The following is a 27,729-nucleotide window of genomic DNA, read 5'->3' on the forward strand; positions in this document are numbered from 1 at the left end:
ATTATCTTTTACAATTTTTTTTAGGTGATTATCTGTTCCTAAAATTAAGTATTACATAATCAATTTTGCAACATATATTCAACAGATAATAATTAAAATCAGAATCTGTTTATCTAAACATTAAAAAATTTAAATGATCGTAATCATAATATCAAAAAGAATTCAATACTCAACTCCAACACCCTCTTAACCCCTCTTGTCACGTGAGATCAGCAGTCTTCATCTGCTACTTCTCCACCTTCATATATATCTCCCCTTCTCCGTAAATTCTGTTTTAGATTCATAAAAAACCACAAGCCCTACTTCCCTCTTCTTCTCATCCTCCTCCTGCTGTGATATCTCATTATCCACAGATTCCTACACTGTAATCGAAATCCATTGATCCAGTTGAAGAGGCTAACGTCAGGGGAGATAGAGTGAGTGGGATCATTATTATACACAGAGAGAATTGCTTCTGTATGTCAGTAGATTGTACACACTGCAATTACTACGGTGGATTTGGTGAGCTTGCTAACCCCCTACAATGGCCTCAACTTCGCAAAAGGCGTCGCATTCTACCGATGATTCACTTCCGATCCACCGTCAGGCGGTTTCCGCTGACGTCGTTGTTGTCGAAAACTGGCACAACAACGATCAGAAGACGCCGATCAAGAATACATCAATCGCTACCTTGATCAATACTACCGATCCTTCCGCTTCCTCTAAAGGTAATCTATATCTTTGTTTGCATTGATGTATATGTCGAATCTTATATATTCGGCATTTAGAAATATCTATATGCGTATTTAGGGATTTATCTCTAGTTTTGTTGCATGTGCTTGTATACGCATATATGTATAGTAACACCGATAAATCTATCTTTACGGATATTACCATATGTGTAGTTTCGCGATAGATACACACAACTGTGAATATTGTTGTATGAGCGTATTAGACAATATCACTTTAAGTTTTGGTATCTGCTAATGAAAAATTGTCTGCTATCTGTCTTCTATCGTTGATTCGTGACCTTTGTTTGATCGTATATGAATTGTCTTTGCCGAATCCTGAAGTTAAACCTTATGTCAGCCAATCTCTTTATAGAAAGAGTTAAATCCTAGAGTTAATTGAAAGTACAAGAGTAGATGTCTGTTTTAGGAAGAAGAAGGATGGTTGTAGATTAGCTCGGTATTTAAGAGCTACATTCTACAAGATGATGAATTCGAGAGCTGTGGCTTATCTAGAATACATTATACCCTTAACTTTACATATGCAAAAGAGATCATGATTCATTATAGTTGCCTACTTACTTCATAAGTAATCCATGTGTTTTGCTTTTAGCTATCACAGTGAAAGTAATGATAAGCAACATTATTATAAGTTGTAAGATGGTCATTCAAGATCTTTTTTTTATTTGGCCTCCAAATCTTTTGCCACTTGCAGTTTGACAAATTCATGCTCTACTCTTACAGGAATCCAAATCCTCACACGGGCTCAAACAAGCCATCCATTGGACCCATTATCTGCTGCTGAAATCAAAGTAGCAGTAGCAACTGTCAGGGCAGCTGGAGCGACACCTGAGGTATTAATTGGGATTATGCTGTTAACACTCAAATCATCTTAATCATGATGAATGATGACATACTAATTGTGTGTTTGAATTTTCTTTTTCAGGTCAGAGATGGTATGCGGTTTGTGGAGGTGGTTCTATCAGAACCAGATAAAAGTGTTGTTGCACTTGCAGATGCATATTTCTTTCCACCTTTCCAACCTTCTCTACTACCCAGAAGCAAAGGTGGTGCTGTAATACCTAGTAAGCTTCCCCCAAGGAGAGCTAGACTTGTTGTCTACAATAAAAAATCAAACGAAACAAGCATATGGATTGTTGAATTATCCGAAGTACATGCAACAACTCGTGGTGGACATCATAGAGGGAAAGTCGTTTCTTCAAGAACAATTCAAGATGTTCAGCCTCCCATGGTACTCTACTCTACTCCCCATTCTTTCTCTTATATAAATCGAAAAAAAAGATTTAACTTTACTGATGCCCTCATGATTATCTATCCATCACAGGATGCTGTTGAATATGCTGAATGTGAAGCTGTTGTGAAAGAGTACTTTCCCTTTCAAGAAGCTATGAAGAAGAGGGGTATTGAAGATATGGATCTTGTGATGGTTGATGCTTGGTGTGTTGGTTATCATAGTGAAGCAGATGCTCCTAGCAGAAGATTAGCAAAACCACTTATCTTCTGTAGGACTGAAAGTGATAGCCCAATGGAAAACGGATACGCTCGACCCGTTGAAGGAATCTATATTCTAGTTGACATGCAAAACATGGTTGTCATCGACTTTGAAGACCGAAAACTTGTCCCATTGCCACCTGCTGATCCTTTAAGAAACTACACTCCTGCTCATACACGAGGTGGCGTTGACCGAAGCGATGTAAAGCCCTTACAAATTCTTCAGCCCGATGGGCCCAGCTTCCGTGTTAATGGCCAATATGTTGAGTGGCAAAAGGTAGTGAAATTATCCATACAAAAATCGCATTAGTAAAACATATATGTTAAAAATTACTTTTTTTTTTTGTTGATAGTGGAACTTTCGTATTGGGTTTACTCCAAGGGAGGGATTAGTGATACACTCGGTTGCATATGTTGATGGAAGCAGAGGTAGAAGACCAATTGCTCATAGATTGAGCTTTGTTGAAATGGTTGTTCCTTATGGTGATCCAAACGATCCACATTACAGAAAGAACGCGTTTGATGCAGGTGAAGATGGTCTTGGAAAAAATGCTCATTCTCTTAAAAAGGTTTGCTCATTTATGTTTTTAAATTTTAGGTAACTGTAACTGTAACGTGTGAGTATGCTTAAAGAGTATTGTTTTTTTTTACAGGGATGTGATTGCCTAGGTTATATCAAGTACTTTGATGCACATTTTACAAACTTCACTGGAGGTGTTGAAACAATTGAAAATTGTGTATGTATGCATGAAGAGGATCATGGAATCCTGTGGAAGCATCAAGACTGGAGAACTGGCTTAGCGGAAGTACGAAGATCTCGGCGTCTTACAGTGTCATTTATATGTACTGTTGCCAACTATGAATATGGTTTCTATTGGCACTTTTACCAGGTGAGTTAATTATATTTAATTATTTATATACTACATGATTTCAAAACCTAATTATGAAATTTCAGTTATTTAAATGATGGTGTATTGTATGGTTTTGTTTGCAGGATGGAAAGATTGAAGCTGAAGTTAAACTTACAGGGATTTTGAGTTTAGGAGCATTGCAGCCTGGGGAAGTTAGAAAATATGGGACAACAATTGCACCAGGGTTGTATGCGCCAGTTCATCAACACTTTTTTGTTGCTCGTATGGATATGGCTGTTGATTGCAAGCCTGGAGAAGCATATAACCAGGTATATACTGTGATTCATTCAAAGTTCAAAGTTCAAACCAACCAAACAGGATAATGGAACGTAATGATCCATTCCATTTGTTTGTGAAATGTGATTCCACTCCACCTTACCAAAACAGACCCTTATTGTGTTTTGTTTGTTCACTTCAGGTTGTTGAAGTTAATGTGAAAGTTGAAGAATCTGGGAAAGATAACGTCCATAATAATGCATTCTACACCGAAGAAACTTTACTTAAAACTGAAAATGAAGCTATGCGTGATTGCAATCAGTTATCTGCTCGTCATTGGATTGTAAGCATCTTTTCCCTTTTAAAAGAATTATTTATATATATATAAAAAACTTTTTGTAGATTATTGCTGAAATGTGTATGTGTATGTAGATTAGAAACACTCGGACTGTGAATAGGACGGGGCAGCTGACAGGGTATAAGCTGGTACCAGGTTCAAATTGCTTGCCATTAGCAGGTTCAGAGGCTAAGTTTTTGAGAAGGGCTGAATTTCTTAAACATAATCTTTGGGTTACACCGTATGCACTTGATGAGAATTTTCCTGGAGGAGAGTTTCCTAATCAGAATCCACGTGTTGGTGAAGGCTTAGCCTCATGGGTCAAGCAAAATCGTTCTCTTGAGGAAACTGATATCGTACTTTGGTCAGTCAACATATATTTATTTATTTATTTATTTCCTTCGAATTTCACCATCACCATCCTTCATGTGCAGGTATGTATTTGGGATCACTCATGTTCCTAGGTTAGAAGACTGGCCTGTTATGCCAGTGGAACACATTGGTTTTATGCTTCAGGTAATCATCTACTTATTATAACTTATCTCAATTCTCAATCCATCAATATCATAATCCCTTTATGAGTACTTTTTGTTTTTTTTACTTGTCTGTTTTACCCAAGATTCCCACGTAATCCCTCTGACCCTGACCCTGACCATGGTCCCTCTCCCTGTCACTGCTACCCTACCAAACACTGTGGGTACATCCAACATCCATTTGTGTTATATTTATTTTTTTCTAAATACAAAATAAATATATTTGGATGCAGCCACATGGATTCTTCAACTGCTCACCAGCGGTTGACGTCCCTCCAGGAGCGTGTGAGATGGATGTGAAAGACAATGAAGCTAAAGAAGGCGTTGGCGTTGCAACCAAGTCTGTTTCAAATGCTTTGATTGCCAAGCTTTGATGTATGTAGTTGAAGTTTGTATGATCTATTATTATATTATACTTTGGTTGGTTGTGCTATGAATTTGACCCAGTCTCCATTTCACTTCATTTCATATGTTTCCTTTGGTACGTACTATCATTTTTTTGTTTAATATAAGTTTGGACCACGACCGATGAAATTCAAAGCTGGTTCATAAGTGTAGTTAGTCATCACGTGTCACACTGGACTTTTTGGTCATATCTCCGACACCTCACTATTGCTATTAGGTATCACTCTCTTTATATCTTCAAAATATCTAATTATGTAGTCGATAATAATATGGCCCACTATATACCACTATAGGAAAAGCATATGCTCCTTTACCCTACTTTTTTTTTTTTTTTACTTGTTGCTTAAGGTCAATCGTTTTAAAAGTAGTCCCTTGGTTTTAGACTAGTCCACTAAACAATCATCATTCTTTTTTTATTATTTAAGCGTAAAATATCCGTATCGGTTTACTTTGTAATATTATAGGATATTTTTTCTTCTAACTTCGTCTCCTTTTTTTGGCTACTTTTTCTTTTTCTCTTTGTATTGATATTGGTTGCTTTGAAAATTACTTTTAAATTTAGATATCTTTGTTTGTTATCTGATATAATATACATGTGATATAGATTTAGTTTTTTGTTTGATTTTAGTTGTGGGTGGTTGACGTGGTTGGTTTTATATATATAGACTAGAGACTAGAGACTAGAGATACGACAATTAACCAACATAGATAGCTAAACCCATTAATGTCTAGGTTTGACGGACTGGACGGAGTCTCGTTTACACTGCAAAATCATCTTCACATTCAATCAAAATTATTGGTTTGGTCACAGAAAGGTCATGTGAAAGTAGAAATTTCTTACGTGTGAGTGTGTTGGAAAAAAACACATCACTTATCACTTATTCTCTCTCCTCTTCGCAACCACAACCATAAAATATTTCCCTAGTCGTATTCGTAAACAGTCGAACTAGTCTAGTTGTAGTCATCCTCATACTACCTCCGCCCCTGCTACAATAATGCCAAACACTCCTCAATCCCCACCGTGACACCGTCTGTCCTCCCGCCCACCGCCATGGCGCAACACCACAAATCCATCCAACAACAACTCGCCCTCCAAATTCTACTAGCTGACAGACTCGTCAAATCCGTTAAAGACCTTCAACCTTCAAAGCTCGACTGTTCCGACCTCGCCACACTCGCCGCCCAACTCGCCCACCTCCTCCGTTCCACCGCTCGACTCGTTACCTCCTCCTCCACCACATTTTACGACCGCCCTCTCCGCTCCATCTTCTCCAATCTCTCCTTGAATCTTGAACGAGCCCAGACGCTTGTTCGCAAGTGTAAGCAACGAAGCGGCATCCTCCGTCAGGTCTTTGCTATCACCACCGCTGCGGATGTCCGGAAAGTGTCGAGTCTTCTGGAGTCTTCCATCGCCGATATCAAATGGCTCCTTTCCGTTTTTGTTCCGGATGACAACGCCGGTGTAAACCCTTCCCTCCCTCCCATTGCCAGCAACGACCCTGTACTCGCCTGGGTTTGGTCCAACATTGCCACCGTCCACCATTCCACACAACTCAAAGTCCGAGTCGACGCTGCAAATTCCCTCGGATCATTAGCCGGTGACAACGACCGGAACAAGAAGATGATCATTGAAGAAGACGGAATCCCGCCGCTTCTTAAACTACTAAAAGAAGGAGCGTCACCGGAGTCCCAAATTGCCGCCGCTGCCACGCTCCACGCTTTAGCAACCGATGGAGAAAAAATCTCCGCTTTTGTTCGATCCATGGCTATTCCCACCATTGTTCAAGTTCTTAACGATTCCACATCCGTAGTTGTTCGAACAAATGTGATCAATCTGTTGTCAAAAATGGCAGAAATTGATCCATTGGTACAGGAGGAATTCGGAAGGGAGAATGTGACGAGACCAATCGTCACATTCTTAGCAAACGACGTCGTTCTGGATGACATAATCACCACTTCTGGGTACCAATACCATTTCAGTTCTTCGTTATCTTTCAACTACAAGAAAGAAACCGACGTCGCTTCACCCGAAGAAAAACTCGATCTCAAGATAAGTTGCGCGAGGGCATTATGGACATTATCTAAAGGGAGTTTATCGAACACTAAGAAGATCACCGAAACAAAAGCATTAATTTGTTTAGCAAAACTCATCCAACACGAAAACCAACAACTACAGATAAATTGCTTAACGACAGTCACCGAGTTGACCGCAGTTGCCGAGTCAAACGCCGAGTTAAGACGTCAAGTGTTCAAACCCAATTTGCCAGCTGCAAGAACCCTATTGGACCAGCTTCTACGAGTCCTGAACCATGAACCCAACCCGGAGCTGGTGGTTCCAGCCATAACGACAATTGGTTCACTGGCTCGAACCTTTCCTGCTAAAGAGACTCGAATACTTGGACCTCTAGTTTCAAAGCTAGACCACGAAGTCAGTGACGTCACTAACGAAACCGTGATGACATTGACGAAATTCGTTTGCCCTGACAACTTCAACTGTGTGGAACACTCGAAGGCGATTTTGGAGTTCAATGGGGTTCCTCGTATAATGGGCTTCTTGAAAAGTAGTGATGATATCAAGATTCAAGTTCTTGGGCTTAAACTCTTGTGTTATCTTGCATTACATGTGGGTAATAGTAACGTTCTTGAAGAAGCTAGAGTGTTGAGTGTCATTGAAGGTGGTGCTCGATCTGTTTTGACTCAGTATCCAGACATGAGAGAGCTTTTCGCGAAAGCAATGCACCATCTGAATTTGTATCAACCCGGTGTTCGAACACATAATAAGCCGGCTTATGTACCATGATGTTTCATGGAGTCATTGTACATTTTCAGAGACTTGTAAATTGTAATGATTGATGAGTGTTTGTAGGATTCGAATTTGTGATCTTTTGGATGCCTTTAAGGCTACCTACATGAAATGACAGTTTGTTTGGTGCTTGGTATATATTAAAATTGAAGTGTGTGACCGATATAGATGAGAGAAAAAGTGTAATTTTTTGTATTTATCGTTGGAAATAACCCTAGAAAAGCTATAAAAACTTAATCTTGAACTAGAATCATTTGTTTTTGAGTTGAGTCTTTACTCGAACCTTAAAACAAGAAACAATAACCAATGTTCTGGTTGTGCTCACAACTTTTGCTTAGTGTCAATACGAAGTCTCAACCGAAACTCTAGACACAAGAAGCTTTTAGTTCTTTCTACAATTTCAAAATAAACACTATATGTGTATAATGATGCCTCCTCATCCAATTCATTTATTGTAATGAATGTTCCATAATGAACAATATAAAACACACGACTCTTGGAACTTTCTAGAAACAGTTGGAGCCTTTTCTTTGGTGAATGTTAACACCCCGTTTTCAAGTTTAAACATGAGAGGAAGGAAATGAAAGGAAATTGATGAGAAATGCCTTCTCAATCATTTTTTTAGGGAAAAAAGATTTTAATTACTTTACTTCAATTTCATTTCTTTCCCATCCTTCAAAAAAACTCAAAAACCCAAATTTTCCTTTCTTAAAAAAACTCGAGAATAGGATCACCCTGACCCTTTTGTAATAAATGTTTCCTAAACCCTAACTCTAAGGCAAAAAAGAAGTGGATAATGATGTTATTCTTTCTTTGTTAAGAAACTAAAACCAGCCTAAAAGACTCTTGTTGGAGGTTCGTTTCATGTCAATTATGTCTATATAAGTACATTATCTGTCTTCTTGATCTTACTCTTCTTACATCATAAACGTGTTTTGTGAATCATTTTCAGTGACGTTTTTCACTAAACAAATGTCTCTTTCGCTTTAAAGACATCTATATACGGGTGGTGAACTATCTTTTCAAGATTTCAAGATTCGACTTGTTTTAGAATCTTTTCTTATCAAACCCTTATTTGGAACAACCTCTTTTCACTTGGTAATTTGTTCAAATTCCCAAAATGGAAAACAATAAATAAATGCAGTTGCTTTCAACTGAGTTATGTTCTTCAGGTTGCCTGTTGTTATTGTCAAATACATTGCTCCTCAAACAGATGAGTACAATTATTGAACTCCAATGTGAAAAAAAGATGATTCAAATCAAATTGGGCTCTTCAACTTACTGCAAGTTTTGACCTTTTTAATGAATAATTAAATAACAAAATGAAAGAAATAGATAAATATTTTACCCTTTATGATGCATCTTTTAATTATCCATTTAATGGCAAAACTTTAAAGTGATTCATTATTGTTCTTTAAAGCCAAATTATATTTATAATCAAATGAGTTTCGTGAAGTTTTAAAACTCCATGTTTTGGTTGTTTCTAGAAAAAATTCAAGAAATCGACATGGAACAAATTAAACATTTGGTTCATTTATAAATAGACCGTAAAAATGTAGAAACTAGAAACTCTTTTTATTAATTTGTCATACAATCATAACTTTTGAACCAAACAAAATTATAGGGCCATGCCGATGTCAGGTCCAAGATTCTTCCTCTTTTGGGCCCTAATTTCAAATTTCAAGATTTTTATATATTTGTTTCTTTTTTTTTTCTAATTTGTGAAATCCGAAAGAATGCTTTTACATTTTATTATGGGTGCAGAATTTCATTATTTTAAGTATAATATCTTTGGGCCTGGCTAAAGGACATCCCATTTTACCATTTAGACATTTTATATAGTTTTTAAGGTATTTTTATTGGTTAAAATTACATTGTTTTTTGAAAAAATGATTAAAAATAGTTATGAATAGAACCAATCAGATAACATCTCTGAATCGATCGATATTCAAGACATTTGATACATCCTCTGAACGAATCAAAATCCTTAGAACTGTTTCTACAAGGTTAAACAACATTACCTTATATTTACTATTAAAAGGTTGAAACCATTTAGTTATTCAATGTGATTTACCAAAGAATCCCTTATCGTTAGGTTATCATGAGTAAGTACCAACCGTTTACCAAGGAAAAGGTTTTGATTTAGGAAGCATCCTTTTTTTTTTGTGTCATTAAGTGTTGAATTAAAGTGATTATTATTGGGTGGGCTGGCTTGTTACTTTTAAAATAGTTGAAGTATAATGAAGGGATGACTTTGTTTACCTTAGGCTATTATGCTCCCAACAACTTGAGTAAAAACTTTTGGTTCTTGTAGGCCTATTTGTTGGTGAACTTATTAAGGCAAATAGGGAAGCTTGGTTTGTTTTGGATTTTACTATTTAAGAATCATTTAATTTGCATACTTGAAGTATGTCATTATCTTCTTTCATGACTAGAACGACGTCGCTCTTTCGTGTGCATCTTTTTAACCTTTGTTATCCGTTTTGATGATCAAGGTACACCACGACATTTAAACTTAACAGGGTTGGTAATTTAGATTTGTACAGACCTCAGTCTTGTGTATTGTCGTATGGCTAAACAAGTGTACTGCATACGTATTTGATTAAGATTTATGTTCACTAATTGTTCTTGCGTTTATTGTGTCAGGATCACTTATATTTTATAAACATTTCAGAAAACAATGATATATTTGGGGAGACGAAAAAAATAAAATGAACCAAGACATAATTGTAAAAGCAAGGATTTAATGGGGGAAAACGTGGAGACTCATATTTCATTTATTATCCTATTTTTTGTTTTAAATTAGTAAAATGAAAACACTAATGCACAGGCGCATATATATATATATATATATATATATATATATATATATATATATATATATATATATATATATATATATTGTAAAGGCTAACAAAGATTCAATTTCACTGTATTTGATACAATATAATACATTGGTATAAATACAAAGATGAATGAGAAATATACGGCACAACTCAACTACATAAAGAAGACTAGGAAAATAGAATAGACTAAATCAATAGAACTCCTACAATAACGGAAGTATTTTACACGTTGTTAGCCCCCCGCAAGCTCAAGGACGGGTCGAACTTGAAGCTTGGAACGAAGAAGAGAGAGTCGATCCTTTGGAAGTGGTTTAGTAAATACATCAGCCAACTAGTCCAGAAGAAACATGACAGATTTTTAGAGCTCCAGATTCTATCTGTTCACGAATCAAATGAAAATCCAATGCTATGTGCTTGGACCCGGTGCTGATTACCGGGTTCTTGCCCATGAAGATTGCTCCGACATTGTCACAAAGTAATAGTGGAGGCTGAGTGATAGGAGCATGAAGATCAATAATGAGTTGTTTCAACCATAAGAGTTCAACTGTTGTGTATGCCAGAGACCGGTATTCCGCTTCAGTACTGGAACGGGCAACCACTTCTGTTACTGATGATAAAGGTGCTACCACCACCGAACCCAATGCTGAATTCACCATGTGGAAGAAACGGGACCGTTTTGTCATCCTCTAGCTTAAATCTACCATATCTGAGAGTGCCTAATATCTGAAGAGGACCTTGTTGGTCACATCTTGTCTGGCCTCGACTCCTCTTATGGTCCATTCTACACTGCTGTCATGCTGCGACCTGATCCTATCTCAGTTGATGATCTCGCTGGTCTTCTACTTCAAGAAGAGGCTCGTTTGGAACATGAGATTACTCGTCAAGGTGCTCTTCTACCCCAACCAAATACCCAATCGCTATCTGCTACCTCTGTTGCATATGCTTACTCTACAAATCGCTTGTCTCCAAGAAAGGTTAATTCCTCCAATACCGGTCCTCTTTCCTCTCCCAACCGCAACAATGCCAATCGCAGACGACGACCAATGTGTCAACTTTGTAGCAAACCAGGCCATGAAGCCATTGACTGCTGGTAGCGGAATAATCAAGCTGACTACCCTTCCTGCAAGGCTAACCCACATAATCAGTCTCGCCAAGCTCACCTGGTTCAATCTGGTTCATCTTCTACTGTTTTAGATCCCTCCTGGTACTTTGATACAGGAGCAACTGATCATGTCACTCCAGATGTGAACAAACTTCATGGTGCTACTGAATATACAGGAGATGATAAACTCCAAGTTGGCAATGGTAAAAACCTTTTTATTTCTCATATGGGCTCATGTAAATTGCGTCCCCTGAAACTTCCTAATGTTCTTTTTGTTCCAAAACTTATCAAAAACCTTCTTAGTATCTCTAAATTAACTCATGACAATAATGCTTTTGTGGAATTTTGGCCTACTTATTGTGCTGTCAAGAATTTTCAGGGTCAAACCATGCTCTCCGGGGACACTAAGCATGGCTTATATCACATTCCTCACTCCAGCAACAATAAGCAGCCTTCTGTCATGCTCTCTCTGGTGTTCGGACATCTCTTTATGGCTGGAATCAATGACTTGCTCACCCACATGAACAACTTTTGCGTCATTTAGTTTCTTTGTTTAAGCTTCTTGTTGTGTCCAATAAATTCCCGAATGTTTGTGAATCATGTCAATTAGCAAAGAGTCATCGCTTCCCTCTCCCCACTTCTCACATTGCATCACAAACACCATTTGAGTTGATTTATTCTGATTTTTAGGGGCCATCACCCTTCTTGTCTATGAATGGAAATCGGTTTTTTGTTTTATTTATCGATGACTGCACAATATACGTATGTCACGATCGAGTTTGATGCTGATGGAGGGAATCTGAAAATTGAGAGTAGAAGAACTGCCGATTGCAAGATTCAGGAGTGAGGAATTTGGGTGAGCCATTGAACAAAATTTTTGGGTCGTATTTTTGGATGTTTCAACTGGTCTAACCAAGTAGGTCAACTGAGTCAACCCAACCGAGTCAACTCAGGGTGCATATGTGGGGCGCACTTCGGAGGTATGTTGGGCGTACATGAAGCCTCACAGGTTGACCATCATCGGGGTGGTTGACCTCGTATGCAAGGTGTACCCCGAGTGCGAGGGGCGTACCCTCGAAAATATAAAAATTTCATTCAGAGCTTAATGGATTAAGCTCTTACATCCAATCTTCAGATCCATGGCTAAAATACTCTTAGGAATCATAAAGTCTCCAACTTTATGACTTAGCAAATGTATTATTCCATCAAGACCTTCTAAATGATGCATGAAGCAAAAGTAACCATTTGGAACCCATTTTCATGACTTAAGACCCTTCTTATGGTCTGCAAGGAAATCTCAAAGATCTAGAACATGCCATGTCCAAGATCTAACCTTTTGGGACCAAGAAACTCCATAAAGACATCCAAAACTAGATCTATATGTTAGAGGGACAAAGTTGTAAGCTTTTTACCTTAAGAAGGTTGCAAATGATGTAGAAATCCTAGATCAAAGTATTTCTTTCCTTCAAGATGAGCTTGTCTTCCTTCCTTCTTCTTATAAGGCACCAAAATACACACTCTAAGCTTGAAAAGGCTCCTCAAGGTGAAACTAGGTTTGCAAGGACGTATGAGAGGGATGGAGGCAGATAAGGTGGATGAAATGAGGCCGTAAATGTGCTTAAATATGAGTCACACCATAAAAATTAGGGTTTCCATATTTAGAGATGGAGAGGAAGAGGAAGTCTGATCAGGCTCAGGTTTTAGGGGGTTCGGGAAAGAGCCCAAGGCATTTGATTCGAGACTGAGAGGCCAGTAGGCCCAGAGCCGCTGTGGCAAGTGCGGAAAGACACACGATGAGGCATCCAGGGTGGGTGGTTATGGTTGCTTCAAGTGCGGTCGGACGAGTCATATTAGCAAGGATTGCACTGCTACTACCACCACCACCCCGATATCTGATCTGATTTTCTTCCATTGCAAGCAGAGGGTCCACAAGAAGGCCAATTGTCCGAGTATGGCAACAACAAGACCAATGGTAGCACCCGCTCCAACGACTCTACATATTACTGATGGTCACCAGGGCAAGGCGGATACACCTGTGGTGAAGAGGGTTTTTCCTCTGATGGCCGAGGAGGCTCCCGCAGCACCTGATGTGGTGACAGGTATGTATCTTCTCCTTATCTCTTTATTTATATTGAATTGCCTGCTTATATTTATGTGTTTTATTTTAGGATTGTTCCTCGTAAACGATATCTCTGCATTTATATATTTGATTGGGGGGCTATCCAATCTTTTCTATCGCTTGCGCTTGGCAAGAGGTTTTTTGGAGCTCCATGGGAGCAGGATTTCCCCTTAGAGGTTGAGATTGCGGATGATCGAACTGTTTGGGTATCGAGCGTTCATCAGGATTGTGTTCTTGAGATGTTCAGTGAGTAGTATCCAATTGATTTGGTTCCCATTCCTTTGCGCGGGAATAAGGTCATTGTAGGAATTGATTGGTTGAGCCCCAATGGGACGGTGATTGATTGTGAGCATCAGTTGGTACGTATTCGAACCATGAGTGGGGGAGAGTTAGTGGTTCAGGGAGAGAGCTCAACAAGGGATGATTCTATGTTCAGCAGCTTGAGGCATATACTATCTTGATCAGGGTTATTCCGAATATGTCACATATATTATGGACACTCGAGACAAGGATACGCCGACTATGGATGATGTGTTCCCAGAGGATATGCCTGGGGTGCCTCCGGAGAGGCAGGTGGAGTTTAGGATTGACTTGGTTCTGGTTGTGGCTCCAATAGCCAAGGCACCATATCGGTTAGCTCCTCCAAAGATGCAGGAGTTGTCTACACAGCTACAAGAGCTATTAGCAAGGGGTTTATTTGACCGAACAGTTTGCCATGGCGAGCACCGATCCTATTTGTGAAGAAAAAGGATGGGTCGTATCGGATGTGTATTGAATATTGGGAGCTGAATAAGATAATGGTGAAGAACTGTTATCCACTCCAGATGATTGATAATTGGTTTGACTAGCTTGAGGGTGCATCTTGGTTTTCCAAGATTGATCTTCGTTCGGGTTATCATCAGACGAGGGTAACAGAGGAGAATGTGCAGAAGACAACCTTTCAGACTTGTTATGGTCATTATGAGTTTGTTCTGATTCCCTTTTGGCTAACCAATGATCCAGCCGTGTTCATAGACCTCATGAACCGCGTATGCAGGCCGATGCTGGAACGGTCTGTGATTGTATTCATTGATGACATCTTGGTCTATTCCAAGACCCAGGAGCTGCATGAGGAGCACTTGAGGGAGGTATTGTAGACTCCAAGGAGGGAGAGACTTTATGTGAAGTTCTCCAAGTGTGAGTTCTGGTTGCACAAGGTGTAGTTTCTAGGGCACCTTGTCAACCAAAACGGTATTCTGGTCGATTTGGCCAAGGTCGCAACCATGATGAGGTGGGAGGTTCCGAAGTCTCCATCTGATATTCAGGGATTCTTTGGATTGGAAGATTACTATCGGAGGTTCATTTAGGATTTATCCAAGATAGCGGTTCCTCTGACTCGATTGACGAAAAAGACTGCCACTTTTCACTAGGGGCCTGAGCAACATGCAACTTTTGAGATCTAGAGATAGAGATTGTGTGAGGCATTGATTTTGACTCTGCCAGAGGGTATCAAGGATTTCGTGGTTTACTGTGATGCATCGATCACGGGTCTAGGTGTAGTTCTGATGCAGAGTGGTTGCGTGATTGCTTACGCTTTGAGGCAGCTGAAGCCTCATTAGGTAAATTACCCGACGCATGATTTAGAGCTGGGAGAGTGGTTTACGCCCTCAAAATTTACCGAAATTACCTCTATGGGGTCCGCTATACTATTTACACGGATCAGAAGAACCTGGGTATTTGATGGATCATCCGAATCTGAACATGAGGCAGTGCCAGTGGTTGGACGTGGTGAAGGATTATGATTGTGAGATCCTTTACCATCCGGGGAAGGCCAATATGGTGGTCAATGCTCTTAACTGCAAGGCGGTCGCAGCTCTGATTAGGGATATTTGTATGAGGATGACTGTGATTACTTCACTCTTGGAGCAGATTCGAGAGGCTCAAGTTGAGGCTATGAAGGAAGAACACCGAAAGAGTGAGCATATAGTGGATTAGGTGGCTTCCATCAATTATGATATCTGGGGGTTATTGACTCTCCATCGGTGAGTGTGGGTTCCTTATTGGGGAGTTACGCATCAGGTTCTGATGGAGGAGGCGTACAAATTAAGATTCTCCATTCATCTGAGGGTGACACAGATGTATAGAGATCTCTGTCCTGATAATTGGTGGCTCTGCATGAAGTGTGATGTAGCTTGGTATTTGGAGAGGTGGTTGACTTGCAGGAAAGTCAAAGTCGAGCAACAGCACCCTCACGACAAGATGCAACCGTTAGACATCCCCGTTTGGAAATGGGAGGAGATTACCATGGATTTCATTAGGAAGTTTCCTCGGACAGTGTGCGGAGTGGATTCGATTTGGGTCATCGTGGATTGATTGACCAAGAGCACGCATTTTATTCTGATTCAGGAGAGTATCTCTACGGAGAAGTTGACCGAGATATACATTAGGGAGGTTGTGGCAGGACATGGGGTGCCGATTTCTATGGTTTCAGATAGGAATGTTCGGTTTACTTCCAGGTTTTGTAAGAAGTTTCATGAGGAGTTGGGTACTCGCCTACATTTCAGCACGACTTTCCACCCGTAGACTGACGGACAGAGCGAGTAGACTATCCAGACCTTGGAGGATATGCTTTGTGTGTGTATTGGATATCGGTGGGAGTTGGTATACATATCTTTTGTTAGCGGAATTTTGGTATAACAACAGCTATCACGCCAGCATCGATCAACCTTCGTTTAATATGCTCTATGAAAGGAGATGTAGGACCCCGATATGTTGGGGTGAGGTCAGCCAGCGAGTTATGGGGAGTACTGAAGTGGTACTCAAGACTACCGAGTTGATTTAGTAGGTTCGGAGTAGACTCCAGACAGCCTAGAGTCGGTAGAAGAGCTATGTTAACAAGCAAAGGTCAGACCTAAAGTTCCAAGTTGGGGGTATGGTCCTCCTAAAGGTGTCACCTTGGAAATGTGTCATCCGATTCAGGAAGAGGGCAAGTTGGTCCCCAGGTACATCGGTCCCTTTAGGGTTTTGGCCTGAGTGGGCTGGGTTGCTTATCACTTGGATCTTCCCAAGGATCTTAGTCAGATCCATAGCACGTTTTGTGTCTCTCAGCTGGGGAAATGTTTGGTCGATGATTCCGCGGTGGTTCCATTGGAGGATATTTAGGTGGATGATCGCCTGAATTATATCAAAAGACCGGTGGCGATTCTTGACAGGAAGACGAAAACCTTGACGAACAAGGTTGTTGAGTTAGTGAAAGTTCATTGGCAGCACCGCAAGGGTTCAGAATGGACGTAAGAGCCGAAGGACAATATACCGGAGCACTGCCCAAAGTTACTTGGGGCAACGGGCTTAGAAGACGAAGTTTGATTCAAGTAGGGGACAATTGTAACATCCGGAACCCTAAGGTACTAAATTCATTCATTTTTTCATTTTGAGGGTTCTCAAGACATGAGATATTGGGGATCACGTCGTGAGTGACCAATGACCTGTTGACCCACATTTTTGGAGTCTCACGATATGATACATAAGGTCTCACGACGTGAGCATGGCTTAATGACCCCCAAACACTAGTTTATGGGTATTTAAGGGAATGAGAGCTAGGGTTACCCATCCTTAGCCTCTCTCACCCTCTAAGCCTTTAGAAACCCTAAATTTCGTGTCACCTTGAGTTATTTGGTATTTTGCTTGTGGAAAGGAAGGAAAAGGAGAGAAGAAGAAGCATCTTGGGAAGGAAGTTTATTTGGAGCTTCATCATCATAAACTCTCATCTTGTTTAGACCATTGGAAGTATCACAACTCAAGCTTTACTCCATTTCATGGCTAGATCTAGGTTTCAGACCATTTTATTATGTTTTGGCTTGATTAGAGTAGAGTATATCCATAAAGTTAACAAATTTATGGATTCAAATGGTACTTTGATTCTTATATCATTCAGATCTGGGATTTGGTGGAGTATTAGAGCTTGTATGAGGACTTGAGGCCATATTTGCACTTTCGACCTAAAATAATGAAGGGACATGCATGTTGCATGCATGTCCATAAAGTAAGCATTTTTATGGACCATTAGGTTCCCCTTTAACTTCTGGAAGGGGTGAATTTAAGGGCTGAATGCATTAAGAACGTTGAAAAGGTGGTTTTGGCTTTAGACCGTTCTCACGATGTGAGACATAAGGTCTCACCACATGAGCATGAGTCACTGTCCCCACTGAGTCGTTTGAGTCAGTAGTGAGTCCTGGATTCAGATCAGCCACGTCTCATGATGTGACCAAGGATTGGTCACGACGTGAGGTGCTGTTTTGGGCTTTTCGGCCTTAATGGGCCACTAGTTTCTATGCTTGGGCCCATTTGGAGCCTTGGGTGTCATTTAGGCCCATGATGGGTTTTAGGCCCATTTAGGAAGATGGGCCACTATTAGGCTTTTTGGTGTTAATAGACCGGGCCTTGGTTTTGGGCCAAGTAAGGAAGGGTAAAATGGTCTTTTACCGTGGATAATGGCAAGTGATTTAGATTCTTGTTTATGGGTTAAGACCCAATTATTAATACGGTATTGTTTGATGGTGTTAGCGCGGAGATTTTCCAGATTAGCAGAACGAGATTCTATCTGAGAGATTCAGTAGTTTAAGGTGAGTTTCCTTATTGTGTTTAGCGGGTCGAAGGCACAAATATCGGCCCATGGTTTATTATGATTAGAATGGTAGTTGTCTGTGTGACTCTGCATGTATGTTTTATGATATGTTTGTGGGGCGTTGCTTGATATTTATATTGTATGTTATTTATCTTTTGTAATTTTTGCATGTGTTTATATGTTTGTATGTATACCGGGCAGGGCCCGATTCCAGAAGAGGACTGATGACTGACAGATATGTCCCGAGCGGGGCTCGATGTCATGCGGGGCCCGATGGCGGAGGAGGCCCATTATATGTTTGTTATGTATGGTATGTGGTATTTTAGGGAACTTACTAAGCTTTGTGCTTACGATTTCCAGTGTATGTTTCAGGTACTTCTGGTTCGAAGGGGAAGAGTCTGGGATGATTGTAGTGCACACACCACATTGTTTCGCATTTATATTACTCTGATGTATTGGGATGTTTATTTATACACTCTGATTTACATTGGTTTTTATGATGTTTTTTTGGATATTGGTTTTATTAATTTAAAAATCGAAATTTTTAGTCTTAATTTTTGGGACGTTACATTAGTATTCTTATACTATATAAAACCCTCAAATCTTGTCATAAACACATACTTAGTAAAATCTTCATTTAAAAAAACATTTTGCATCTATTTCTATATTTCACAGTCCTAACATGCTACTATGACAATTAGTATCCTAATAGACTTTAACTAGTCATTGGTGAAAAAGTTCATCATAGTGTACACCATGATTTTTCATGTAATCATTTTCCATAAGTCTGACTTTGTATTTCTGTAACTTATCATCCTTGTATGTCGTCTTTATGAAGATCCATTCGCACCTATTTGTTTTATAATCATGGGATTGATCAACCAAGTCTCATATTAGATTATCTTACATGGAATTCATTTTTTCTTTCCATAGCCTCCTTCCAATTAGGATACTCAAGGTTAGCTATAGCCTCCTGACAGTTGGTAAGTTCATCAAGATCTACCATAGATTCATCATCATCAGATATTAGTAAATTGTATCTTGTCGATGCATGATGTACTTTATCAGATCGACTTATAAGAGGTGGTTCTACTTCAGGTTCCTCAGTTACTATTTCAAGAGGCTCAACAATTTTTATAACCTTTTAGAACTAGTTCTAACATCAGGTTCTTTTTGATTAACTCTTGAATTTCTTTAATATCAACATAGATCCTACTAGACTCATTGAATATTAACTCTCTTTTAAGTAAGACTTCCCTTCGATCAACAAATATTTTGTTCTCAGAAAGTTTATAAAAGTAATATCTAAAGGACCTGGTAGGATATCCAACAAAATAACCCTTCTCTGATATGGGTTCTAATTTGTCTTAAGCTTCACAAGGAACATAACCCTATCTGTCACAACTAGAAATTTTTGTGCCTTGTAACTACAACACTTAAGCTAAATTATGAATCAAAGACATGAGAGCATGTATGATGCATACTCTATAACAACAGAATTTCAATCAAACACCTCTTACAAGCATTTCAAGTAGTCAATAAGCAATTGGAAACCCTAGAAGTTCTTGTTTAAGTCCATTTTGGACTAGGACTTCCCTATTGGGCCCAATGGACCAATAAGCTTCCAATTTGACCATCTTGGGCTTAGAACTCTTAAATGGGCTCTAATTGGACCCACTTTCATTCATTTTAACATTTTGGGCCATATTGGGCCTAGAATGAAATAAAACACCTTAATGGACCTCAATGGGCCATAACTAACCTAATTAGCCCTAATGGGCCATAACTAACCTAATTAGCCCTAATGGGCCATAAGAATCATATTTATATTTATTTGGGCCGTGAATTACTCAAAAAGGGCCAATGGGGCGAAAACCATTAACTTGGGCTCCATATTATGGACTTAAACATAAAAGGGCCAAATCTCCATCTCTCTTCTCTATCTCTCGGCCCAAACTACAAACCCAAGAAGGGTTGACTTTGCTTGCCACCTCATTTTTATATGGAGGATATCTAAGCTTTTGCACTTCAAACATCCATGCAATCTCATCTTCCCATGCAAGCACTTCTCTTCTCCTCTCTCTCTCTTGCTCTCGGCCGAATCCAAGCACACACACATAATTCACTCACAATTCTCTCAAGAAACTCTCTTATTTCTTCTCCATAATTTCGAGATCTAAGAGGTGTTCAAGGGATTTCTTCCATAAAAATCATCATCTAAGGTAAGATATTGCTTAGATCCACAAGCTAGCTATTTCATTTCATTCAAAAATCATCTCTTAATTCATTCAAACTTATGATCTAGCACCTTAGAAGCATTCAAGTTCGAAATCTTCCAAGGAAGGTTGCTAAGGCCGAAATTCTTCTCATTTTCTTCCAAAAACCGAAATCACACCCAAAGGTGAGCTTCATACCCCCTCTTTTTAGGTTTTTATAAGTTTTGTGGGGGAGAATACAAGCAAATGTGTAGATCTATGAGTATATGTATGCCTTGTGTGATTTTTATGCTTATATGTATGGTCTTATGTGATTGTGATGTTTATACTAGCCAAAAGAACCTAAAAACCGAGATCTATAATATGATGAATGAAATAAGTATAACTTATACCATTTCACACTAATCAAGTCTAGAAAAAAATAACCAAGTTGGTTAATATGAACATTTTTGGACTTAAAACCCATTTTTGGGCTCAAAATGCTAAAATACAAAACTAAGGGGCCCAAAACGACAAAATATAGATTCTGAAGGTTGAGATGAGACTAAACAGTTTCTAATATGTATTTTCTGAATATGAACACTTTTGAAGGGTTAAAAATGTGAAATTTAAACATAATGGGCCAAGATGGGCTTTTTGGCCCAATAAAGCCCCAAATTGCGAAAATTTTGAGTTGGAGGGGCTGAAACTGCACATTTATGTAAAACAGGGGAATACTAGCGTACCAAATCTATTTCAAGGGTCAAAAATGCTTTTCCAATTAAAAAGGGACCAAAGATGCAAAAAATTTCCATTTTGGGTCAAAATTGTAAAAGTTGCGAAAATGGAGGTTTCAACCGAAAAAAATTCATTTTTGAAGGACTTAAGCTGTTTATCAAATAAATTGTGCTAAAAATGTCTTTCCAATAAGTTTTGATACTAAAGTATCAAGAAAAATAGTTTAAGGACTAAACCGGAAATTCTTTTATACTCAAAGGGTTAAAAGTTTAAATTTTATCCGAGGAAGGGCTTAAGAAGATAAACTCACATTCTTAAAACAATGGATCCCTTAAAATAAAAATACGAGTACTACGTCTACCGGCGAAACGTAATAATAAATACACCTTCAACACCAAAAATCGTTACCAAACGAATTGATTCGGTCTCGAATCAATAACGAATCAAAAATCAATAAACAATGACACTTCAATACACACGCGGAAGTTTACGTGAAGTCAATACACGATCTTTGGGCTCGAAAGTTTCAAATCGTGTTTGTTGGGCCTAGCTAGCCCAATGACATGATCTTTAGGCCCGAAGGGAACGCACTTACATGTTATTGGGCCTTATATGACCTAATTCTGTGTAAAAGGACTTTCAATAGCTTTATTGTGCTGTTGGGCCCAAAGGGTCCTTTGGTACTGCTAGCAAAGTCGAGAAGTTAAATGCGAGTCGGGCCAAGTGCCTTTCGCATTCACGATAGCCTTGAATGACTTATGGAAATAACGGGGGTTTCGCACCCTCTTTTCTCCTCGGTTGTGGGGCTATGAGAAGTCAGGGTGGTTGGATTAAGTGAGTTGTACGGACGACGCCTAAGGGATCCTTTGTATAGTTGCAAACTAGTCATTTCATTAATGCGTGATTATAACGACTCACAACCCATAGTTAATCCAATGTCACCTGGAATTATAGAAAACAATGTCGTATCGGAATAATACTAACTAAGCCACGTAATTTGATGTATTGGGAAAACATCGGGTTTTCCCTGGGAAATTCAACACTCTTGATTATGGGATATACATACAAAGTCTAACATTTATTCACGTTTATAATAATCAACAAGCATACTTACGGATCTTCACACTTTTTCTCATATACAACATTTTTTTAGAAAATATCGGATTTTCTAAGGGTTTCAAAACTATACAAATCATTTCTTTTCAAACCTTACTTATGAACTCACCAACATTTCATATGTTGACGTTTTCCAAAATACTTGTATTCTCAGGTAATAGGTAAATCGAAGAAAAATGTGTCCAATTATGTCATGATGTTTGTTTAAATAATATCGAACGGTTTATGTTTTGGAATTGTAATGTTTTGAAACAATGTACTGAATGTAAACAATACCGGTTGTAATATTTCAATGCATGGTGATGAATGATGTTATGATTCATGTATATTCATTGTGATGGTATTCAATTGAGTCACAATAGCCCTCAGACGTTTCCGCCGTCTGGTTCGGGGGTGTGACACTATCAACCCCATACATTTAAATATGTTAGTGATGGAACATTACCATTTATATATTCAGAGTGTGTTTTCGAAACCTTGGTCGTTGGTATAAGGTTTAGGATTGTTGTACCATTTTTCAAGGAATAACCCCAAAAGATGATCGGAAGCGTAGTGCAACTAATCATGGACCAAACTATATCTAGAATGGTCCGGTTCTCATCTCAACTACATTGTTATGTTGCGGTGTCATGGATGTAGTTAGTTATGATATAACTATACAATTCCTTAAATGATTGTAAATTTCTTGACTAAGATACTCATCACCCCTACCAGATATGAGAATCTTAATCATTTTATACAATTAGTTTTCTACTTTGTTTTGGAATGTAATGAACACCTCAAAGGTCTTAGACTTATTTTTAATTAAATAAACATAATCATGTCTGCCGAAATTGTGATTAAAGGTAAGAATGTATCTTTTATATGTCTCATGGTCGACCTGAACGGTGCACATACATCAATGTGCACATGATCCAATAGAATCTTGCCACACTCATAATTTCTTATGAATGGTGCTTTGGTTATCTTTTTTGATAAACAAGATTCTCATTCATCATAAGACTTTTGGACAAATAATTTTAAAATCCTATCTTCTTGGAGTTTTGTGATGTGTTTCTTGTTTATATGACCAATTGGAAAATGCCAAATATATATGTCTTATCGAAACCATCTTTAGATATAGTCTACTCGATATTATAGATTGAAATATTATTACTTCTTATGTTATACTAGTTAGTAGTTTCATAAATGTCATGACGAAAGTTTGCTTTAAAATAAAGAGCACATTTTATAAACAATAGTATAACTATTTTCATAATACAAGTCAAATCCATCTTTACAAAGCATAAAATGAAATAATGTATTTTGCCATATCATGCAAAAACAATTCAATAAACCATAGATTAACACTATAGAGAATGAGTTTATAATTTCCAATCGTATTGTCAACATCAGCTTGCTTATTGTCTAGATCATCAAGCTCTTGCATCTTAATTCTCTTCTTCACTTTAGTCCTTGTATAATAGTACAAATTTTAATACCATATCATGTTTCAAATACTCTGAGTTAGAAGTAAAAGTGCTATGAAGTTACAAATAATCTTGAACTAAGAGCCTCTTTGGCTTTGAGCTAATGTAGCTCCTTAAGATATGTTGGACAACTTCGCCTCATGTGTCCCGTTTCCTTGTAATGGAAATAAAAATTTCCTAAAGATTCATAGATTGAGGTATCTCAGGAGGGTTTGACCTCTTCCTCTTGACGCCTTCTTCATCCTCTTGACACCTTCTTCATCCTCTTCCTCTTGACGCCTTCTAAGAAAGAATGTTTAAGGTTTAGATATGGTCATGTCAGACTCTATCGTCTTCAACAGTTCCATGTAACCCCAAAGATATGTTGTTCATGTCATAGTCAAGAATTTTCAAGATTCAAGAAAACTTTTACTGTTGTTTTCTTTTTTGATGTTCAAGAAACTAGAAAAATAGCGAATATGAGTTCAATTATTTGAGTTACGACTTCTTTAACTTATTGTCAATTAGTATATTTTGATAACTCTTTCTCCACATGAGGAAACTTGGACATCCCTCCTCTCTAAAAATATATATGCCCAAATTGCTCAAAGTGTGGGCCCACCTACATTTTTGAATCTTCTTTTATATATATTTCCGTACCCTATAAAATATACGAGTAAAAAGCGTTTACCAATGAAGTTAAAGAACCTTAAACAACATCCATATCAAATCAATACTTTGACAAGCAAATACACTAAGTAGATGGCCATGAACCGAATCTCTATATAGGTGTATCATATTGTTTCATAACACGTATCAAAAGAATCATTGAACATAAGTTATATTCATCAAGGACACTAAAAGTCTAAAACCCAACAACTTTAAATACATAATTGAAAAAATTAAAATAAAATGCGTACGACATGGAGAATTGACACTTCAATATACGTCTTATTCGGCCAAAACCACATGAAAATGTTGTACTTGTACCCACCCTTTCGAACAATCCAACAAAAAGCAAAGAAAACTTTACAAAGCCTTGGTTATATCTCTATAAGGAAAACCAAAAAAATAAAATAAAATAAAATAAAAAAACGAAAACAAAAACAAAATTATTATACCTTCGAGCAAACCCGCATATTATAAAACCAATTATGTACCCGTGCGTTACTCGGGTATATAAAAAAAATAAATGGTGTATTGAAATTTACATAGATCAATCATATTCATATCTGATGAAAGACATCAGGGTATGACCCCATTTGGTAGATATTGAAATCTGATGCATTGTTGACTTGTACATCATGCATATGCATATGATGTTGCCATTGACCTACACATCCTTCTTCAGATTTGACATTAACCCCATTCAATTGAAACATTTCCCCTTCAAATGTCATCTGTTCAAACCCTGCAGATAGGCTTCTTGTTGTGTTCATGTTTGAACTATTTCCGGTGGTGCTTGATCCTGAATGATCGGAAAAGTCGGTGGCGGTGGCGGTGGCGGTGCTCCGGTGATCAAAATTTGCTAAATTTGGTAATGACGTTTCGTAGGTTGTTTGGTATTGAGCTAAAAGATTTGAGTTGTAGCTTATTGGATCGATTCCCGATTGGAATTCCACCAAGAACAAAGGATCACAAACTGATTTGGTTAAGAAAGTGTCGCGTATTGAGCTTGTTCCCATTGATGACATTAATCCACCATTGTTGATGTGGAAAGACTGCTCAAATTCAGCTGTCATTGGCATTGATGATGATGAATTTGGAAAAAAATCGGACTTTTTATCGAAAAATTCAATCTTTTTGTCTTTAACATCCTCGTTGTCGGTGATTGGCTTGTGGGTGTTTGGATCAATCCCTTGTTTTATCAGTTTCTTCTTTAGACACGAATTCCAGAAGTTCTTGATCTCGTTATCTGTTCTTCCTGGCAATTGTGCAGCAATTTGAGCCCACCTGGAACCCATTTTAGCACAATTTTAAAACAAGATTCAAGAAAAAAAATGGACACTTCACACTCATTTTGTGAAATGAAAGAATCGGATGTTTTTGAAGTCGAATTTTATTACCGATTGCCAAGAACTTGATGAAGATTGAGTATAAGCTCTTCTTCTTGTTGAGAAAACATTCCTCTTTTAAGATCGGGCCTCAAGTAGTTTATCCATCGAAGCCTACAACTCTTCCCACATCTTTGCAATCCTGCTTTTCGTTCAAGATTCGGGAAAAAAGTCAAAAAGTTTCCAACTTTAAATCAATACATACAAATATACACAGAAAAACAATGAAAACCATGTCCACTTTTACAGTTTGCAATGAAAAGACTCGATTTTTTCTGTAACAAAGAGGGAAGAGAACACTTTTTCCATAGCAACAAGGGAAGATCAAGAATCGACAAACTGGTCTTTTGTATTGGGATTGAGAAAAGACTCTGATTAAGGATAAAAACCCGACATATTTTATTGCAATTCGAAATAAATAAATAAAAAGACTTTGGGTTTTATTTGGAGAAGACAGGTATAAATAACCAAAACGGGCCTTTTTCCCTGCAATTCGCATCAGAAAACGACCCCTGAAACAGAAGAGAAGAGAAAGAGGTAAAAACCAGCATGTTTAGGAACAGAACTCCAGCAACCAACACCAAATCTTGTAATGTATTTCAGAAGCTTGTCATCTTCTTCAGGAGACCATAATCCTTTTCTAAGCTTTTGCTTGACACAGCAAGAATGGCGACCCATGAGACTCTGTTTAAAGAAGAAGCTGCTTGCTGTTGTTATCACTGAGAATATATAAGCAGGGGGGAGGGAATAATGGGATTTTAATAAAATAATAAATAATAGTAATAAACTTCAAGTCTTCAAGTATGTAAAGGGATGTGTCTTTTTTGGAAGTGACATATCAAGAAGTTTTAAAATTATAATTTAATTAACTTATGTCGCATTATTTTAATTATTTAACGAAACAAAATTATAATTTATTATCATCTTAAAAAAAAATCTATTAATATCGATAATATAAAATAATATGTCGCCAATTAATTTTTAGGTGTTGCCGATTAGATGACATCTAAAGATTAATTTTTATATACATCATTAATAAAAATGAATAAACTAATCATTTTTTAATGTTATTTTAGTAATAGTAACATTTTTTATGCAAATTGACCACTTGGTACAAAATGAGTCCTTCTGTGTGGTTTTTTTATTTTATGTGGATACGGTCCAAACGTTTGAAAAGTTGCAGATTTGTTCTTTTCAACAAGTTTTATTGTGCTTTTGGTCCTTCATCCGTTAAGTTTAACTAGTTGGCTGTTAACTTTTTTAAAATGACAAATTTACCTTCAGAGACCATTTTCGCAGTTTTGTCTTTCACCATACCATAAGGACCATTTTTACATACATTCTTTTCTATTTTATTGAAGTATTATATATTAATGAATATTATTTTTAATATATAATATTATATATTAATAAATATTGTTTTATTGGATTATTAATTTGATATAGTTGATTTTTTTTTAATTTTTTTGTTAGAGTAATTCTTTTTATTGAGTTATTACATATCAATACATATAGTTTTTAATATATAATATTTATATCATAATAAATATTATATTATTGGATTATTAATTTCTTTTAGTTAATTTTTTTAAAATTATTTTTATTGGTTTATTTCTTTTAATTTATTATTTTCTTCATATACTAAATATTGTTTTATTAGATTATTAATTTATTTTAGTTAATTCTTTTTTAAAAAAAATTGTCGAAGTAATTATTTTTTATTGAATTATTATATATCAATACACATAGTTTTTAATATATAATATTTATATAATAATAAATATTATATTATTGGATTATTATTATCTTTTAGTTAGTTTTTGTAATTTCTTTTTTTTTTTTAAATTATTTTTTATTGGATTATTAATTTTAATTTATTATTTTCTTCATATATTGAATATTATTTTATCGGATTATCATAATAGTTCTTGTTAATTTTATTAGTTCCACCACAAAGTCATGAGATACGTAAAATCGTCGTCTCTCATCATCGAAATCGTTATGATCGTTGCCAAACTGTAACACCGAAAATTTTCAAAATAATTTTTTGTTTTCAAAATCACAAAATGTATCACATCACAATT

The 27,729-nt window shown here is 37.4% G+C and overlaps 3 protein-coding genes across 3 annotated transcripts; 2 read left to right on the plus strand and 1 right to left on the minus strand.

Moving 5' to 3' along the window:
• Positions 1–237: 237 nt before the first annotated feature.
• On the plus strand, positions 238–4,679 carry LOC145052308 (diamine oxidase [copper-containing] 1, peroxisomal-like). The gene is made up of 11 exons (XM_079000110.1): positions 238–707; positions 1,452–1,561; positions 1,654–1,959; positions 2,053–2,496; positions 2,573–2,788; positions 2,873–3,109; positions 3,214–3,399; positions 3,549–3,689; positions 3,779–4,047; positions 4,118–4,199; positions 4,450–4,679. The coding sequence occupies exons 1-11, from the start codon at positions 524–526 to the stop codon at positions 4,588–4,590; spliced, it is 2,316 nt and encodes a 771-aa protein (XP_078856236.1). The 5' UTR covers positions 238–523; the 3' UTR covers positions 4,591–4,679.
• A 993-nt stretch (positions 4,680–5,672) lies between these two features.
• Positions 5,673–7,421, plus strand: LOC145049421 (uncharacterized). The gene has a single exon (XM_078997833.1). It carries the CDS (start codon positions 5,673–5,675, stop codon positions 7,419–7,421), a length of 1,749 nt encoding a protein of 582 aa, XP_078853959.1.
• Positions 7,422–24,673: 17,252 nt separating this feature from the next.
• LOC145052309 (transcription repressor MYB4-like) lies at positions 24,674–26,353 on the minus strand. Its single transcript, XM_079000111.1, has 3 exons — positions 26,191–26,353; positions 25,658–25,787; positions 24,674–25,544 (listed from the first exon to the last, which is right to left on the minus strand). The coding sequence occupies exons 1-3, from the start codon at positions 26,321–26,323 to the stop codon at positions 24,818–24,820; spliced, it is 990 nt and encodes a 329-aa protein (XP_078856237.1). The 5' UTR covers positions 26,324–26,353; the 3' UTR covers positions 24,674–24,817.
• Between the last annotated feature and the right edge of the window lie 1,376 nt (positions 26,354–27,729).

This window comes from Lactuca serriola, chromosome 5, assembly GCF_051521515.1.
Source record: "Lactuca serriola cultivar US96UC23 chromosome 5, Lser_US96UC23_V15, whole genome shotgun sequence".
NCBI lineage: Eukaryota > Viridiplantae > Streptophyta > Magnoliopsida > Asterales > Asteraceae > Lactuca > Lactuca serriola.